The sequence below is a fragment of the Xyrauchen texanus genome, chromosome 50 (genome assembly GCF_025860055.1).
Source record: "Xyrauchen texanus isolate HMW12.3.18 chromosome 50, RBS_HiC_50CHRs, whole genome shotgun sequence".
NCBI lineage: Eukaryota > Metazoa > Chordata > Actinopteri > Cypriniformes > Catostomidae > Xyrauchen > Xyrauchen texanus.
Window position 1 is genome coordinate 16,128,839 of NC_068325.1, and position 19,573 is coordinate 16,148,411.

Genomic DNA, 19,573 nt, shown 5'->3' on the forward strand with positions numbered 1-19,573 from the left:
AGGACTTGAATAATAAGTTGAAATACAAGCACTGGATATCCTGTATGCAGTTACACTTACTGTATCTGTTACAGCTTTTCAGGTCAAACAGGCACTATAAATATGGCAAATATTCACGTATCATGTAGCATTTGTAGGCTACATTATAATCTAGTGAGTTGCCTTCATAGCATTTTTATCCCACCTATAAAGCCCAAAAATGCTGTGTAGCTAGGCAGCTCAATATGTTTTGAACACCCAGCCACAGTGTCTTAGCATTAGCCTTATTATAGTGCATCCTCTACTTACAGTGAATGCTACACAGAATTATAAATAAACTATGTAATTTGTATCCCTGATTTGTCAAACATAGCCTTTTTTATCCCTGAGCCAAAATGTATGTCTCAACACAATGTTTTAACTACACAAACCCTGTTGGGGAAAATAAACAGCTTAAACCAGTCCAAGTTGTTTTGCTGGTCTTAACTGGCCACTAAGCTGGTTTCCACTGGTCAGACTGGTCTAATTAAATGGTTTTACAGGGGTTTTGTAAACTACAAACTAGCTTACTTTGTACAAAACAAAGCAAAAATAAATACATAAATCAAATCAAATAAAATAAAAGCAAAACTTAATCCAAACTAGGCTGGTTTGCTATTCTTAGAATATCTCCGAGCATGGAAAAATAAGAAGAAGAAGAAAAAAAAGAAAGAAATTAAAATAGAACAAAGCAAAAACAGAACAAGACAAAAAAAAAAATAAATACTTAAACCAGATCTTTATTTGCAGATCTTAGCTGGTATAGCTCTAAAACCAACCAACAGACTGACAGGATGGGAGACCAGCTATGACCAGCAAACCATCTTAGGCTGTGTTTTTCTTTTCTTTTCTTTTTATTTGTATTTATTTATTTATTTAGCAGGGGAACCATCTTAAGACCAGGAAAGCACTTTAGGCTGGTTTAAGATCAGCAGGAAAATAGCATATTCAGTCTTAAGCTGCACCCTCAAAGACCTAAAAGAGTTTTATGTAGACTCTTTGAGCACAAGGGCGAGTCCTCATTGGAAACACATAATCTAATAGAGCTGTAAGAGGACAGGGTCAGCCCAAGACCACAGAGGAAAAGAAAACACAAAAAACGCAACGAGAGTTGAAGTATTGCTTGGAGAGGTCAAATGAATCACGGATGCCACATTCAGAACGAGATTGTATTAGTTGATGATAGCTGACAGTGAGTCAGCAGTGGCCACACTTTTCCAATCCGTTTTAATTTAATTTTGATTCATGTTTGGCATTACTGTCATTAAAGGACAGGAGGAGATAGAGAAGGGGAAAGAAACTTCGAACAACCCAAGACTGTAACCGTGGATGGCACTCGCCTAAATAAAAAAAAATTTAAAACGCACACACACACACTTACACACACTCTCACACACACACACACACACACACACACACACACACACACACACACACACACACACACACACACACACACACACATGTTGGTCTACCTATCATTATGAGGACTTTCCATAGACATAATGACTTTTATACTGTACAAACTATAGATTCTATCCTCTAAACCTAACACAACCCCTAAACCTAACCCTCACAGAAAACCTTCTGCATTTTTACATTTTCAATAAAACATTGTTTAGTATGATTTTTAAGCGATTTGAATTATGGGGACACTAGAAATGTCCTCATAAATCACATTTATAGCATAATACCCTTGTAATTACTAATTTGTAACTTACAAAATTGTCCTCGAAATCACAAATACACACACACACACACACACACACACACACACACACACACACACACACACACACACACACACACACACACACACACACACACACACATATTATGATTATAAGTCATGCTAACTTTTCTTCACATCCCTCAAAACATAAATGTATACTCTTCACTGTGCAGTGGGAGGTGAACCACAGCTTAAGCATTTTCTACAAAGACCTTGTTCGCTCAATTTGAAATGTTATGTTGCTATCTAAATGGACCTGAAAATTCAATGCCAAAAAAATTTACATTTCGGACTGAATCCGGGCCATATTGTGAACACATGTTTTGCTCTACATGTCTTTTTGTCCTTATGCTCATAATGACCAGAATATTTTTAAACAGCAAATGAATGTTGGTCTTGCAAGTTTTTAATGGCATGGTGCAACAAGGCGCATACTAATTGTGAAATACTATAATATATATATATATATATATATATATATATATATATATATATATATATATATATATATATATATATATATATACAGTAATAATATATATATATATATTATTTGTTTTGCTGCCTCAGAAACACATGAACTAAATGTTACTATAGCCAGAAGAGGGCAGTGTTGACTCTCTTAAAGAGATTGTGCCCACATGATAGCTGTCTGATTGGAATAGCATACTAACGTACTACTTTTACCATTTCTGCCGTATTTATACAGTGCAGAAGTAGTATTATGGTAGTATGCTATAGTGGACATAACATCCCTTTCTTGACTCATTTTACTGGACTGCCAAAAAAAAAAAAAAAAAAAAAAGGAATACAAATACATGATGAGGTCCTGTGACAGCAGTGTGGCATACTACTGATTAAAACATTTATTGTTTTAAGTATTTGGTGTATACTGTGTGGTATGCAGTAAACAGTACACCAGTGTTCCATTCTGAGAAAAAAAACAGATTAGCAAGCTAAATTAGCATTTAGCCTAGACAGCATTATAGCATACTAGTACCAGTTGTTTGAAAAAAAAAAAAAAACGTGTTTCAGTATTTGGTGTATACTGTGTGGTACACAATAAGCAGTACACTAATGTTCCATTCTGAATAAAAATAAAAAAAAAAAAATAAATAAACAGATTAGCAAGGTAACATAATATATTTCAGAGACAGCATGTAGCATAGGCTACTACTTTTTGAAACATTTATTGTTTCAAGTATTCAGTGTATACTGTGCGGTATAGAGAAAGCAGTTCGCTAGTATTCCATTCTGAGAAAAAAACAGATTAGCAAGCAAGCCTAGCATACAGTCTAGACAGCAATATAACTTACTAGTGTTTGAAACATTTATTGTTTAAAGTATTTAGTGGTTGCTGCTCAACATATAGCAAGCAGTATGCTACTATTCCATTCTAAACAAACTAAAGAAAAACTATTGACGAGCTAGCCTAGCCTAGACACAATTTAGCATACTACTCTTCGAAACACTTATTGTTTTCTGTATTTAAGGCCAAATTATGCATCTGTTTCCTGCGTGTCAGTACGTCTCACACAGTGCACGTGAGGCAAATGTAATTATTAGAACATTATGTGTGGACTGTCCACCTTCCAGGTTTTTTAGACACGCAGACAGTTCACGTCTTAGCGCATTGTTGGCGCATGTACCTGACATTGACTGTGCTAAAAGAGTATCACAGAGCAGTTGCAGCATGTATAAGTCACCGCTACATCTTGCGTATAGTGGGTGTGACACAAATTCTGTCATCACAGATTTCTAGACAAAAGGACAGTCCCTGTCCTGCACCTGCTGTGCCAAATGAGTATCACAAAGCAGTAATATTGCTCATTCAATTGTTTAAAACATTTATTAGTTTAAAGTATTTCATGTATACTGTGTGATATACAGTAAGCAGTACGCTAGTGTTCCACTCTGAACAAACAGAAAAGAAAGAAAAAAAAAACAGACTAGCAAGATTTCTACGTGATAATTAAGCTACATGTCTGTGCCATTTTGGGGGGCCCCCAGCATGGATGGTGCAAGCCTTGTGTTAGTGTCATAGTGTGGAGATGATGGGGTAATTTGTACAGGACATCTGTCCATCTCCAACCTTTGAGCCAAAGCTCGAACAAATGATGCCTGATTGATATTTATATCTGGGATTATAAAACTGTCCATCCAAATAAAGTGATCATGTCTGTGATGTGGAAAAATGTCAATAAGAGGGACAGATATGTGTTTTGAAAAAGATCTTGGCTATATGCAAATGTTTGATTTGAGTGTGTGTTTTCGGGGAATCTCATTTGTATTACAATAAAGTTCAAGCACTTTCTGAATGAAGGGAGTCCAGGGAAAGTCTCCCAAAATCCATGACAACCAATGCCGCTCTTGAGCTTATTTTATGAACTTCATGACCTCACAAAGTAGCAAGAGACATTTATGTAGAAATATCTGATTTGATTGGCCTAAGATTTTTTTTATGCATTTAAAAAAATAAGTAAAATAAATCTTATAAATAGGCTAAATATAATTTGAGCGTGTAAATTCATTAATATTCAGCAAATGCATTGAAATATTGATGTGCAATAGCTTTAGTTGAACAGTTTTGTATGAAAAAGTTTTATTCATTGCACACACAACAAAATGACAACCAAAAAACAATATTTTATTTTATTATTGGCATTACAATGCCTCTGTATTATTTTTGTATTACTTTAAATGCCCGACAATCATTGGATTGCATATGAATATTCATTGCCTAAAGAATAAATGATGTTAGTCAAGTGCACGAACGATGAACAATCTCTCAAGAACACATTCTATATATGTAATTATCATATGCTATCATTTGTAACATGTTCTGTTTGATGAGAGTCCTATGAAATTCATGGATTATTTTCAAATTAAAATAACAACTTTTGGGATTTTACACTATCATAGCTTTTTTAAGATCAATTTGTGTTAGATAGCCCGACATTGGTTTAGGGTTAGGGTTAGAATGTTCAGCAAAACGTTCAGCAAAACTCCCAAAGTTTGTCCTCCTCCCCCTCACCATGACGCAGTGGACGGCAAGTCCCTAGGGAAGCACGATCTGATCATCAGGTCCCTTAGAGGCGCCCAGAGGCTGAACCCTCCCAGGCCATGCCTGTTCCCCTCATGAGGACTCTCCGTGGTCCTTTCAGGCCTTCAGAGACCCACCTTTGAGCCGCTCAGACGAGTTCAGAGCCCTAATTGAAGACGGCCCTCCTGATCAAACGCGCTTCAATCAAGGGGGTTGGGGACCTGCAAGCGTTCTTTGACAGCGACACTTGCCTGGAATTTGGTCTGGCAGACACACATGTCATCCTAAGACCGCAACCGGGCTACGTGCCCAAGGTTCCTACGAGTCCCTTCAGGGACCAGGTAGCGAACCTGCCCTGGGAGGAAGCAGACCCAGCCATTTCATTGCTGTGTCCGGTGCATGCTTTGCGTACTTATGTGGACCGCATGCAGAGCTTTAGATGTTCTGAGCAGCTCTTTTTCTGCTTTGGTGGACAGTGGAAAGGGAACACTGTCTCCAAACAGAGGCTTTCCCACTGGGACTTTGACGCCATCGCTTTGGTCTATCACACCCAGGCCGTGCCCGCCCAGCATTGCACCACCATAGAATTTTACCATTGTTCCATGAGATATCATGAGTTGAGACACCAACCTCTCAACCACGTCTTCTCCGCTCCAGCAGGTGTTTTCATCCATCACCACTGCTCCCTCGCACAGCATCTCTGGCAGGTTGGAGAAGAATGTTTTGTACCGCTGGATGTAGCCCATAAACTCCCTGTAGGAACCACAGGCTATTCAGCAAGTCATCAAAAGACGTCAAACCAGGCTTAATTATACAGTACAACCTGTTCAGACATCCGTGAATAAAAGTTCAAGGTGTTTTAAACAAACATGTCCAAACACTGATAGATGCAAAAGCTGGATTGATCTCCCATACTTGTTTGTGACAGTTATTAATGCTGACAGTGTTTGTTCTTGTTCATTTGGCCTGTGATCTATTTGCTGGAACATTCTCAGGCTGACAGTCCACATTATTATGGCAAAATAATTAGAGATCATGAACAAAAAAACAAAAAACTTACAAGTACAGTGGAAATGGCTGAAACAGCATAACCTGGTAGCATCATTAAAGGAATATTCTAGGTTAAGCTCAATCGACAGCATTTGTGTCATAATGCCGTTTACCACAAAACAAAATTTTCTTAAAAAAAATTTTAATAATAAAAAATAAATATTATAATAATAATCTGGGTTCCAGTGAGGCACTTACAATGGAAGTGAATGGGGCTAATTGGTTAAAAATTTAAATACTCAGTGTTTCAAAAATATAGCCACAAGACATATGCACAATATGCATGTTAACATGATTTTAGTGTGATCAAATCTCTCATCAACCTTTTCTGTGTGACGTTTTAGCCAATTTTACAACTTCATTGCCATGATGACGTAATGCCAACAAACCCTTAAACCCTAAAACGCCTGTAAAACTACAATTTAAACAACTTAGCTCAAATGATACATGAGTTTTAACAGAAGAATTAATATAAGTGCTTTTATAAAAATATAAGCTTCAAATTTCTGTCGTTAAACCCTCCAAAAATTTGCTCCATTCACTTCCATTGTAAGTGCCACACTGTAACCTCGAGTTTTGTTTTTGTTTTTTTAAGGAGGAACAAGTCAAGATGATCTTTTGTGGTAAATAACATTATGCCACAATAGTGCTGATTGAGCTTAACTTTTATTGAACACAGAATATTCCTTTAATTTAACTATTATATTGACTTTTTTGTAAAAGTTAGCAATGTTTATTGTTCTTATTCAAATATGTTGATGTACTGACTATAAAAACATATTACATGCAATTTGATTAATAGTAAATAAAATTAATTAAAAACACTGCTAAAACTGGATTCCACCATTGAAAGTATAGTTAGAAAATTCTGCCATCATTTACTTAAGTTGTTCCAATGTTGTTTCAATGTTGTTCCAAATGTTATGGACATGTTGTTCCAAATTCGTATGACTTTCTTTCTTCTGTGTAAAACAAAAGGTAGAATGTTAGGTAAAGCAGCCTCAGTCGCCATCCACTTTCATTGCTTTTTTTTCTCTATATACTTAAAGGGAATGAGGACTGAGACTGTCGTTCTGCCTTACACCTCTTTTTGTGTTCCATTGAAGACTGAAAGTCATACGGTGAGAAAATGATGAAAGAATTTTAATTATTGGGTGAACTATGCCTTTCATTTTAGGTATCCACCAATAAACACTTACTTTGAAATCTTTTTCAGGCTTCTATGTTTGCCATTTTTGGATGGCTTCAGAGGCAAAGACCTGGGGTTGTCAAACAGATGTAGAGAAGAGAGAAAAAGACAAATGAGGAAAGAAAGACAGGAGGGAATTTATTATGTGAAATGCGACACTTTTTAGTACATAATTCTGTAAATAACCTGAAGCAATGTTTACATCTGAAACAATCAAGCCAACTTTTTTTTAGATATGGCTAAGAACTTGGCTAAGAACTTCAAATTCATAAAGGCTCAAATAAAGGGATAATTCACCCCAAAATAAACCCCATGCATTCCATACAATGAAAGTGAATGGTGACTATGGCTGTAACATTCTGCCTAAAGTCTCCTTTTGTGTTCCAAAGAAGATAGAAAGTCATACACGTTTGGAACAACATCTGGGTAAATAAATTACACTCATGTTGAATTTACAGACAGAATTTTCATTTTTGGGTGAACTACCCCTTTAAATAGTCGGTGGAAACATGAAATTATCTAACCTTCTTCTGAGTGTAATGTGCTCATGTTGGTTGTCTGTATCAAGTGTTGTAGGACTGGAAGACGTGACTGAGGTTTGGAGTTGTACAGTTTGGTTCACTAAATGAAGCGGACTCCTTAAGGTGGAAATGATTGGAGTGGAGGAAACCGACTCAGTCAAAGAACCGCAAACTTTATCCACCTGAAAGAAAGAGAAAGAGAAGGCATACATATTCCATTGGATTATTAGTGGTTTGCAATGAAAAGGAAAGAAATGTTTGCCAAAGTCCACAGACGGGAACTAATGGTACGCAGCAATATTATTGCTCCATCTGGTGGCTGAAGTATGTAATTTCAATTAGTCAGTCAAACAATGTGGATCTCTCAAACAGAATAATGTTTTGATAACGCCACAGAGCAAAAAGTTGACACTTTTTGGGGATACCCACCTGCATATGGTTTACTTACAGTTAAATATGTATCTGTTTCTCACCCACACCTATCATATCACTTCTGAAGATATTGATTTAACCACTGGAATCTTATGGATTACTTTTATGCCTCCTTTATCTGCTTTTTGGAGCTTCAAAATGTTGGCACCCATTCTCTTGCATTGTATGGATCTACAGAGCTTAGACATTCAACTAAAAATCTTAATTTGTGTTCAGCAGAAGAAAGAAATTCATACACATATGGGATGGCATGAGGGTGAACTATTCCTTTAATAGTATTTATTTTAATTTTAATAGTTAATACAATATGAACTAACATGAACAAACAATGAACAGTTTTATTTTGATCAATTAATATTAACCCAGATTAGTAAATTATATATATAACAAATATTGTTCATTGTTAGTTCATGAACCTTGAATCATAAAGTTTTACCAAAAAACACAAAATCACATTTTCTGCTTTTTTGCCCAAATTATAATACCGAATAAGGATTAAATGAGTTGAGAGAGCTGTCTAAGTGACAGTGTGTAAACGTGTTTGTATTTGTATTTATCTTCTACAGAGCCTTGTTTATCTAAGAATTAGTAGAACTTTCTCATTCCCCTGCTCTGGCCCCTTGCCAGCTGCATTGCATTTCGGGAAGGGGCTGTCCGGTTCGCGAGAGCCGTCTTTGTCCAGAGGTGAATTTGCATGCAGGACATCAGGTTGATTGGGTCCAGACAATACCTAAACAACTGAAGAAGCACCAAGATAATGCCAGACCAGATGCAGCATGAGGCCCCATAGTCCTCCATGTCCATGCCAATGTTGGGTGCCACAAATAGACATCTTATAAACAATACATATGTTATCATGAGATATTCTGCACTGTCTAATCCAAGAATGGCATTACAATTAGCATTAAAATTACAGTGATTCGGTTCCCGTTTATAGTGCATCAACCAATAAAGTGTAAGTCTAAGACCTGAAACATACTCTACGCAAATACGTGAAAGCAAAGCTTAGCTACACAATCTCAAAAACATGTTTTTTAGTTTTTGTTTAGTTTTTTGCATTCTGAAATGTGTTTGAATGGAATTTATAACACAACACAAGGACTCGTTGCATTCTCAATGTTGCCATAAGGGGCGCTAAAGTGACATCAAGGTAAACTGTCATCATATGCATTGTCATAAAGATACTATAGCCTTCTGAAGACATAATGATATATTCTGCACTGTTTCTTCGAAGTATGGCAGTACAACTAGCACATATGATAAACAATCTGATTGTCTTTTGTAACTAATCAACTAATAACAGCGTACATCTAAAGCCCCAGAATTTTTCTACGCAAATATGTGAACGCCAAGTTTAACTACTCAAGCTCAAATTCAAATGTTTTTTTTTTTGTTGCGGCTCTGAAATGTGTCCGAACACAATTCAAAACAAATGACGCAATTGCTTACTGCATTCTCAGTGTTGCCATTAGGGGCGCTATAGTGGACATTAAGGTAAACTGTTTTCTTCTACAGTCAGTTTACAATTGTCAGGTCAACAACTGTCACGACAGAGCAACAGTTTGAAGAGAATCTTGCTGAGTAAGTTAGTTTATTATTAGTGTATTTTCAATTATTAGCAAGAACATAACAGTGAATTGGTTCCCATTTGCAGTGCATCAACCAATAACGCATGCGTCTTAAACCCAAAACATTTTCTACGCAAATACGTGAATGCAAAGCTTAGCTACAAAGGCTCAAAAACACATTTCTTTTTTTTTAATTTGCATTCTGAAATGTTTTTAAATATTTGAATATGGCATTCAAAACACAACACAAGGACACATTGCATTGTCAGTGTTGCCATAAGGGGCGCTATAGTGGACATTAAGGTAAACTGTCATCATAAGCATCGTCATAAATAGCACTAAAGTTTTCTGAAGGTATAATGATATATTCTGCACTGTTTAATAGAAGAATGGCAGTACAATTGGCATGTACGATAAACAACCTGATTCACTTTTGTAGCTAATCAACTAATAAAGCATACATCTAAAGCATACAACTTTTCTATGCAAATATGTGAACGCAAAGATCAACTTACATTTTTTTTTGCACTCAAAAAAATTCAAAACAAATGACGCAAATGCCCGTTGCATTCTCAGTGTTACCACAAGTGGCGCTATAGCAGACATTAAGGTAAACTGGTAACACTTTATTTTGATGGCCCAAGTAGATATTTAACTGACTATAAGTGACTTATCAACTGGCTTGTTATAGCTAGTAAACAGTGTTTCAACAAACATTCAGTAGACTATCAATAGCCTGTATAACATCAGCAAAATAAAAGCTTATCAACTGACTTGCTATAGCTAGTAAACAGTGTTTCAACAAACATTCAGTAAACTTTCAGTAGCCTGTATATAGATCTCTATTAATGACCTTACATTACTTACATTATTGTTGAGATCATCAGTTCATTAATAGGTAATTAATAAATATCTATATACAGGCTACTGAAAGTCTACTGAATGTTTATTGAAACACTGTTTACTAGCTATAGCAAGCCGAAACATATATCTACACAAATACGTGAATTCAAAACTTAGCTACACAAGCTCTACTTCAACTTTTTTCTATTACAAAATGTGTCTGAAATTAATAAATAACACAGCGTAATTGTGCGTTACATTCTCAGTGTTGCCACAATGGCCACTATACTGGGTATTAGTGTATGCGGTCTTCTAAAAATAACATGAAATATTCGGCTCTGTCTAATCTAAGAAAGGCATTAAAATGAGCAAGTATGTTAAACAAACTGATTTCCTTTTGTAGCCAATCAACCAATAGAGCGTACACCTAAAGACCAAAACATATTCTACGCAAATACATAAACGCAAAGCTTAGCTACACAAGCTCGACTCCGAAATGAATGTAATTCATAGCATAACCCATATACGTGTTACATTTACGGTGTTGTCACAAAGCGCACTATTGCGAGCATTAGTGTAAGCTGTCTACTTTTATGGTAAGTTTTCTTTTTCAGGTCTACTACTGTCTTGTCAAAGCAACAGTTTGAAGAGAATTTTGCAGAGCAAGTAATGTTGGAGTCAAAATGTTTATAGCTAGCAATGACATCGGAAGGTATCTCTTCCGCCCCCTTTAGTTCTGAGGTTTGTTACCACTAGTATTTACACCTTCACGAGGGTGAGTAAATTACAGAAATTTCAAAAGGTATTGTATTCTTTAAGTAATAATATCTCCCAATATGGATGTCAAGTTTACACTATTTCAGACAGGTTTGTGGGAATCCCTCTTAAACTTGACCTGTCAGCATGTCCATGTCCTGATTGGCGGAAAGCCGTGCTGACATGAAAGCCCTGACCTGTGTGGACCTTACATTTCCCCATTTCCAGTGAAACATTTGAGTGATAGAGACTGGCAGACGGCCGTCCTGAGCCATGCACACTGACTCTGGAGTTGATGTATGAATAGCCACAGAGTGGGAGGTTGGGTATTAATTTACAGACAGCCATAGTCATGCTGTCATGACTGACAAATTTTTCACACTACATGTCATATTACTACATACTCACGCTTCTAATCACTGTGCTAATAATAAACCCTCTGCTGATGTAATAATTGCAGGGGTTCATAATGGCATTGAGCAGGTTGACCTTTTAAAGGATAAGAGCTTAACTAAAAATCTAAATCACACCAAAATTCTGTCATCATTTACTCACTCGCATGTTTCGAAAAAATATATTTTGTGATCCATGGAAGAAAGTCATGCAGGTTTGGAACAACATGTATTTGGGTGTCCTATTTTAAGATTTAAGGACATACCATAAAATGACTTGTTGTGTATACTATAAATAACTGTTGTATAACTCTTTTACTTTTAATCAGAACAAAAAAAAAAATACAAAAAAATGAAAGGAGACTGTATTTGGAGTCCTGCAGAAACCCTACACCTACCCCTAACCCCAACCCTAACCCTATGCCTAAGCCTTATTTTAGCCTTAGTAAAAGCAAATGTGACTCTACTAAGACTTTCCCAGCTCAATGTTTCCCTTCTAGACACGACTAAAATAATGCCACAGTTTTGCAACTGCATAGCCTTTGATTGGCCATGAAAAATGCACCAGTCACTAGGCAAGTTGCTGCAATTGCATGCATGCAAGCCCAGCACACGTTACACCTCCAATAGCCTATAAAAATACATTTGTTCTATGAATCAGAGTATAGCATGACTCACCACAGCACTGAGATGTGGCCCCTGCAGTTGTGCTGTAAGGATGGCATCATTTATCCTCTCCCGGATGTGTAGAAGTGCCAGCTCTAGCTCGTAACCTCCTGCTTGCGTCCTGCTAAGCCCCTCCAGAAATGCTACATAGCGTCGCCAGGGTCCATCTAACTCAGCAAGACCCGCTAGGCAGCCCCGCATTACGTTGAGACACAGTCCTCTACATGGTCGGATCAGCGTCAGCCCACGGCAATGTGGGCAAAACTGCATCCGTACCAGTGCGCGTCCACATTGGTGCGCCAACACCATCAACTCTGTGGTGTTGAGCACCTCCCCGCCCATCACCAGTGCCCAACTGAGGGCACGACCTGTAGATAGTGCCCTAGACAGCTCCTGGAAAAGGGCTTGTGGATGAGAGCCGAAGGGGTTGACGTCGTGCCGAGTAGCACGCAAGCACTCGCTTCCTTCGGAAGACCAGATAGATACAGGGGAACCCAAGCCAGGATTGACCAGGTTTTGATAGACCAACGGGAAGAGTTTGTCAAAGAAACTATTGACAGAGTGTTCCACGGAGATGTTGGCGTCGCCACGGAGGTAGAAGCCAAGCTCAGAGAATAGGGTAGACACTATTGGTCTCGCATCTTGAGAGATTGGCTGGTAGGCGCTGTCGAAGAGGGAGTATGTCTGATTTAAAGTAAAGGAGAGTAGGGACTGGAAGGTATCTGTGGGAAAGAGGAACAAAAATATAAATGCAAGACTAAAGAACAACCACTAAAAGCCACTTCACTTGAAGTTTCACTTGAAATTGATAAACCAGGGTAATTCTTAACCCTGGAAGACCTTGATTATCTTGTTACATGTTTCACACTCAGTACATTTACATGCACTTTAAAAGTTAGATTTTAGTCAGACTAGAACAATATTTTTTTAATTAAATGTCATGTAAACACATTTAGTCAGAATGAAGACGAATCAGTCCGATTTTTGCAAAGTTGTGGAGACAGACCATGCTCCAGAACGCAGATGTCTCAAGATGCATTTTAAAAGGTTCTAAATGATGCGTTCTTTTAACTTGACATGCTGTATTAAAAAATGTTATGCTCACGCGAAAGACTCTGAAACAATAGCGAGAAGTGGTGCAACGTTTATAAACATCTGTAGCACCTTTACATGTAATACTATCAAAAAACAGCACAGACGGAACGCAACAATGTTTTTGTTGTGAGCAGCCCCTAACATGTCCATCTCTGAAAATGTCGGCATATTCAGTAAGTCTGCTTTTGTTGTTTTAAGACACCTGAAATGTTCAAAAGCAAAAACATATAATATAGCATTTTCTTCACTCCAGTTAACACATTTGCAGACTTAATAATTTTTTCTTTTGGACGTTGAAACTAAACTCAGTACTTGAAAGTTTCTGCACTGTACAAACTTTACAGTGAATGGCCCTAAACGCAAGCTAGTAGAGTCCACAAAAAGATACCATGTGCTTGCATCCATGAGCAGCCATTTTGTACAGTCAACACATACGTATAAACATTTTGTAACATGAGAGGAGCAACAATTGTGGTAATTTTGTTTGACATTTACAGAAGGGTCAAACATACCAGCCAGCCTTTGTATACCTCGGCCTGGTTTCACATTGCTTACAACTCTTTCGTACTCATCTAATCTCTTTTTCCAATGGGCTAATGGGAGCTGACATCGTTTAATCCATGGATTTTCTTGGCTGGCGCTGTTGGGTTGAAGGTTAGTTTGGAGAGATGTGACACATGCGACTATCTTATTACCTATGCTTATGTGTTGCAAATGGAAGTACCATACACATTTTTAACAATGCCATATTAACTTTTGTTTGACATGATATTCAGGTAGTCAGCAGGTAAAACCCTTCAAAGTGCAGTTTATTTTCATGTCGTCTTATTCATAACAACCAAAGCATTCCAGCTATGTCTTGTTTTCTGAATGAATGATTAGCATGCTAAGAAGCCAAACATATTGCTCTTTACTGATGGAAGAACAAAAGAACACCTGTTTGTTTGCTGGTCTTGGCTAGTTTATTTTGGGCTTAGCTGATTTAAGCTGGTCTCCCATTTTAGCTAACCTCAGCTGGTTTTAGCTAGATTAATATGGTTATAGCTGTTTTAAGCTGATCTCCCATCTTAGTCTGGTCCTCAGATGGTTTCTACCTGGTTTGATATGGTCTTTTCTGGTTCAAACGGGTCTCATATCTTAGCCATGCCAATCCTCAACTGGATTAGCTTCTTTAAGATGGTCTTAGCTGGTTTCAGCTGGTTTCCCATTTTAGCCAAGATTGTCAAAGATGGTTTAAGCTGGTCTCCTAGCTTAGCCAACCCTTTCCCCAGCTGGTTTTAACTGGTTAGATATGGTCTTTGCTGGTTCAAGCTGGTTTCCCATCTTAGCCAAGCCAAACCTCAGCTGGTTTTAGCTTTTTTAAGATGTTTTTTGCTGGTTTCAGCTGGTTTCCAACTTAGCCAAGATTGCTGTAGATAATTTAAACTGGTCTCCTAGCTTAGCCAACCAGGTTCTCAGCTGGTTTTAACTGGTTTGATATGTTTTTTGCTTGTTTCAGCTGGTTTCCAACTTAGCCAAGATTGCCATAGTTAGTTTAAACTAGTCTTCTAGCTTAGCCAAGCCAATCCTCAGCTAGTTTTAGCTTCTCTAAGATGCTCTTTTCTGGTTTCAGCTGGTTTACCATCTTAGCCAATATAATAGTAGCTGGTTTAAGCTGGTCTCTCATCTTAGTCTGGTCCTCAGCTGGTTTTACCTTATTGAAAATTGTCTTGGCTGGTTTAAGATGGTCTCCCAGCTTAGCTAAGGTGGTCCTCAGCCAGTTTTGGTAAGTGCCCAAAACCAGCAAACTGGGAGACCAGATAACACCCCAGATAAAAATGTTAAACCACTAAATGTAAAAAAAATTTCTACAGTTTATCCAGGCAACTACACTCAAACACCTCGCTATCGGGTAACATTGCTGGGGGTTACATCTGGATCAGGTAACAGACCCTTTTCTCACATGGGGCTGGGCCATGCAGGCATGTGGGGTGAGGTCAAGCAGATCATAGGGGTCATCAAAGGTGTCTGGGAGTCACCACAACTAACCTCTGTGACAGCAGGATTGAAGGGTCAACATGGATGATTGTGCCTCATATCGCTCCATTAACTCTACAATGATCAGTGCCTGCCTGATTTGGTCTGGGACGTTTTTAGAGCAGAACCATGTCAGAAAACCATCGCTCACATGTTGTACAAAATCCAGGACTGAATTTAGATCAAGAGAAGGTGAGGTAGCACACACTATTTTTAGTAACTTTTAGGTTAGCGAGGATAGTTGAGCTTTGTTGGATAGCAAGTATGTGAATAACTTATATTGGGTTTGCTTTGAAGTGAAATTACTCTGGTAAGAAGGGAGGCGATATCTCAGACTAAAAGCCTGAACAAATACAATGGAAGTAATGATACTGACACAAAAAAATTTAAAGGGATAGTTCACCCAAAAATTACAAAACTGTATGACTTTTTTCATATTGGTTTGGAACAAGTAAACAATGACAGAATTTTTCATTCAAAGTGAACAAACTCATATAACAGACTCATTCAAAAAGAGTCAACAATGTTTTTAATTTGTTTTTGAATTATTACTTTACCCTTAAACACACTGGGATATAAACTAAAGCTGTCTGCATTAAAAATCCTCTTTCACATGGGAATGAAAAACACTTTACTAACCTTCTGTCTTTTAAACAGGACACCAGCTACAACCATGTGGAAAGTAGGTGAAAAAGACAACTGATCTTTTCAGAAGCTCTCATTATAGAGCAATACATTAAGATTCACTGAGACGGATCGCCAAGGATACCCATGGAATTTCAACATTTCTCTGTTGGTTTGCTTTAAACTCGTTAAATATTCACTCAGCTGGCAGAAAAGACAGAGAAATGTGACCGTGCCCTTTTCCTGTGAACCTGAAAAGGTTTTTGAGCATATTGGGGTAACTTAAAGATTTGGTTGGGAGAAGGTTTTAATGTTCTCTATTTAAAGCTAACCTGGTTTAACAAGTCATATGATAAACATAAAACACACTGGAGTGAGATAATGACATGCACAAAACCTGAGTGTAGTGCGAGAGAATCTGATTGGTTCTCTTTGTTTTATTCAAACACTGATTCTGAAAGGACTTCTCCTAATCCTCAAGCGCCAATCAACCCATAAGAGGCTCAAATGCTGTTTCAAAGGAGAGCACAGTCCGATAAATGATCATTTTGTGAGTATGAAAAACAGCAGACGAAAAAAAAAATATAGAAATAACCATCATGGTGTACGACTCCTTGTTGGAGTCATGTAGGCTGCACCCCAGTATCTTGGGTTGGCATTCTTGTGACATAAATAAGGGACACAGCTAAACATATAATCCCAAATAATGGAACAAACCAAAGAGAGACTAGATTTCTACATTTTCTGAAGAACATGTGAGTGGTACTTGGCCATAATTCTAAATTGTTCAGGTTGGTAGGAAGGACATTGCTATGCAGTTGATAGGTTGTTCTGGTGGTTTGGTTTATAAGAAGTAGCATTGGATGTTGTTAGGGTGTTCTGGGGGGTTGTTTGTTGGCCCAAGTAAAAAAAATCCCACTACGCAAGTGATATTCTGATCTCTAGACATGACTCTGGTCTCTGCTATAAAAGCGCTAAGATTTTTTCTGCCCATTTATCATCCATTGGGTGAAAATAAGTCTGATCGCTTAGATAAAGTAATAAAACATCTCAACACATTTCTGCATCTGGCAAACACCCTAATCAAAGGCAACTTGAAGGGATTTGTATGTGGGTGTTTCTTAAACTTTGGGCACTTTAAGCACAATAACTGGAGGTCAATCGATAGTGGATTTTGCCCATACTGATAACTAAGGTGGTGGAAAATAATTTTTCTTTGCATGCCCTCACTTCAATTTAAAGTACTTGATTATCAAATACAAATTGTGTCAGCCACAGTGGAACATGGACAGGGGAAAACCAAAACTTGCCATAGATGTTTGCCTATAACTGATTGTTCCAAAAAGCTACGTCTGCAACGTTTAATCTGTAAAACTGATATATCAGTCAAGCTCTACAGTAAACTTCTAAAGAAGTCTTGATAAAAAAAAAATTACATTCTCACTAGTACTTTTGTATTTGTATAATGTCCAACAGTGTACAGAACATGCATCACAGGGGATTTATGTCATTTTGTCATTTTTTCTTAAAGTCATGCAAATGGGGGGCACTGAGTAGATGCATCCACCACAGCTCCTGAAAAATTCTAATAAATCTATATGTTTTGAACCATGATATTGTTAGGATTTTTGTATACAGTTCGCTGAGTGACTGGTGACCACAGGATTGGTTATGATCTGGGGATGCTTCAGCTGGGCTGGAATTGGGCAGATTCTTCTTTATGTAGGACACATGAATCAAGTCACGAACAAGGTTATCCTGGATGAAAATTTGCTTCCTTCTGCTCTGACAATGTTCCCCAACCCCAAAGTTTTCCAGCAGGACAATGCTCCATGCCACACAGCCAGGTCAATAAAGGTGTGGATGGAGGACCACCGCTTCAAGACCCTGTCATGGCCAGCCTAATCTCCAGAACTGAACCCCTTTGAAAACATCTGGAATGTGATCAAGAGGAAGATGGTTGCCCACAAGCCATCAAACAAAGCCGAGCTGCTTAAATTTTTGTATCAGAAGTGGAATAAAGTCACCCTACAGCAATGTGAAAGACTGGTAGAGAGCATGCCAAGGCGCGTGATTGAAAATTAGGGTTATTCCACCAAATATTTATTTTGGAACTCTTTCTAAGTTAAAACATTAGTTTTGTGCTGTTTATAACTGAATATGAACTTGTTTTATTTGCATTTTTCGAGGTCGGAAAACACAGCATCTTTATTATTATTTTGAGATGTTGTCATTTTCTGCAAATAAATGCTCTAAATGACAATATTTTTACTTGGAATTTGGGAGAAATGTTGTCAGTACTTTATAGAATAAAACAACATTTTTAATTTTACTCAAACACATACCTATAAATAGCAATTCCAGAGAAACTGATAATTTTGCAATGGTCTCCTGGTAATAGGTCTAAACCATGTGATTAAAAGGAAAAGTGAACTTTCCCATCTACAGCACCTTGGGGTAGGCATAGCATTCTTACAAGAAACTCATCTTCGCAATAAAGACCACTTCAGAATCCATAAAGACTGGGTAGGGCAGACCCTTCATTTAAAATTAAATTTCAAAAGTAGGGGAACAGCTATACTTATCCACAAGAATGTTCTGTTCATTGTATCTAAATGTATATCTGATCCAAGTGGGAGATGTGTGATGATTGTTGGAAAGCTGTTTAAGATTCAGTTAGTGTTAATTATTATTTACACCCCCAATTTCGATAAGGACCAGTTTTTATTTAGAAATGTGTTAAACTTCATCCCGATATGGACAACCATCATTTTATTCTGGAGATTATAATCTTGTGATAGACTCGATCTGGGACCACTCCTCTCATTTAGCATCAAAACCAAAAAAATTGGTGCAAACATTTCAAGCATTCATGGATTAAATAATCTTATGGACCCATGGAGATTGTAAAATCCCACTATACATTTTTGTACAATCGTTTCTAATGTACACAAATCTTTTCTAGAATAGATTTTTTTTTTTCTTGTGGATCCTTATTTATTGAGCATAATAACAGATTGTAAATATAATACAATTTGTGATTTCTGACCATGCCCCTGTAGGTATAAACATAACACTTCCAAATCAGAAGACAAAACGAACATGGCGGCTAGACCAACTCTTGCTTGTTGACTCTAACTTTGTGCAGTTTATTGCAGAAAAATAGATATCTTTTTGGCTACAAACAGGACTGAGGGCATCGCAGCCTCAAAACTTTGGGAGACGCTTAAGGCGTATCTTAGAGGGGAGGTTATTTCTCGAAATGCATATATGAGGAAAGTAAATAATACAGGGGTTGAGGACATATCTTCTCAAATTACCAGTTTATATAGATATATAGTGGTTTCTCCAACCCCTAACCTGATAGAAGAGTGGGTTTACAAACTGAATTTAATCTCTTAACTACAACTCAAGCAGAGAAGTACATTTTAAGTCATGTTGTAGATTTTATGAAGAGGGGTATAAACCATCCAAATTATTAGCACAACAACTCCATCAAAAAGCAGTATCTAATATTATTCCACAAATTAGAACATCTGATGGTTCTTTTCAGATGATAATCAAACTACAGAAAAACAATTTAGAGAGTTTTATTTTAAATTATATTCATTGGATTCAATAAAAGATC

The 19,573-nt window shown here is 37.4% G+C and overlaps 1 protein-coding gene across 1 annotated transcript in view; it reads right to left on the reverse strand.

The window, feature by feature from the left end:
- LOC127641404 (glypican-5-like) overlaps positions 1–19,573 on the reverse strand; it is a 52,469-nt gene that overhangs the window by 29,732 nt on the left and 3,164 nt on the right. The window contains exons 3-6 of the mRNA XM_052124406.1: positions 12,223–12,932; positions 7,557–7,735; positions 7,043–7,102; positions 5,424–5,546 (exon numbers count right to left, since the gene is read on the reverse strand). Coding sequence (XP_051980366.1) covers positions 5,424–5,546; positions 7,043–7,102; positions 7,557–7,735; positions 12,223–12,932 — 1,072 coding nt within the window. The remainder of the gene's footprint in view (positions 1–5,423; positions 5,547–7,042; positions 7,103–7,556; positions 7,736–12,222; positions 12,933–19,573) is intronic.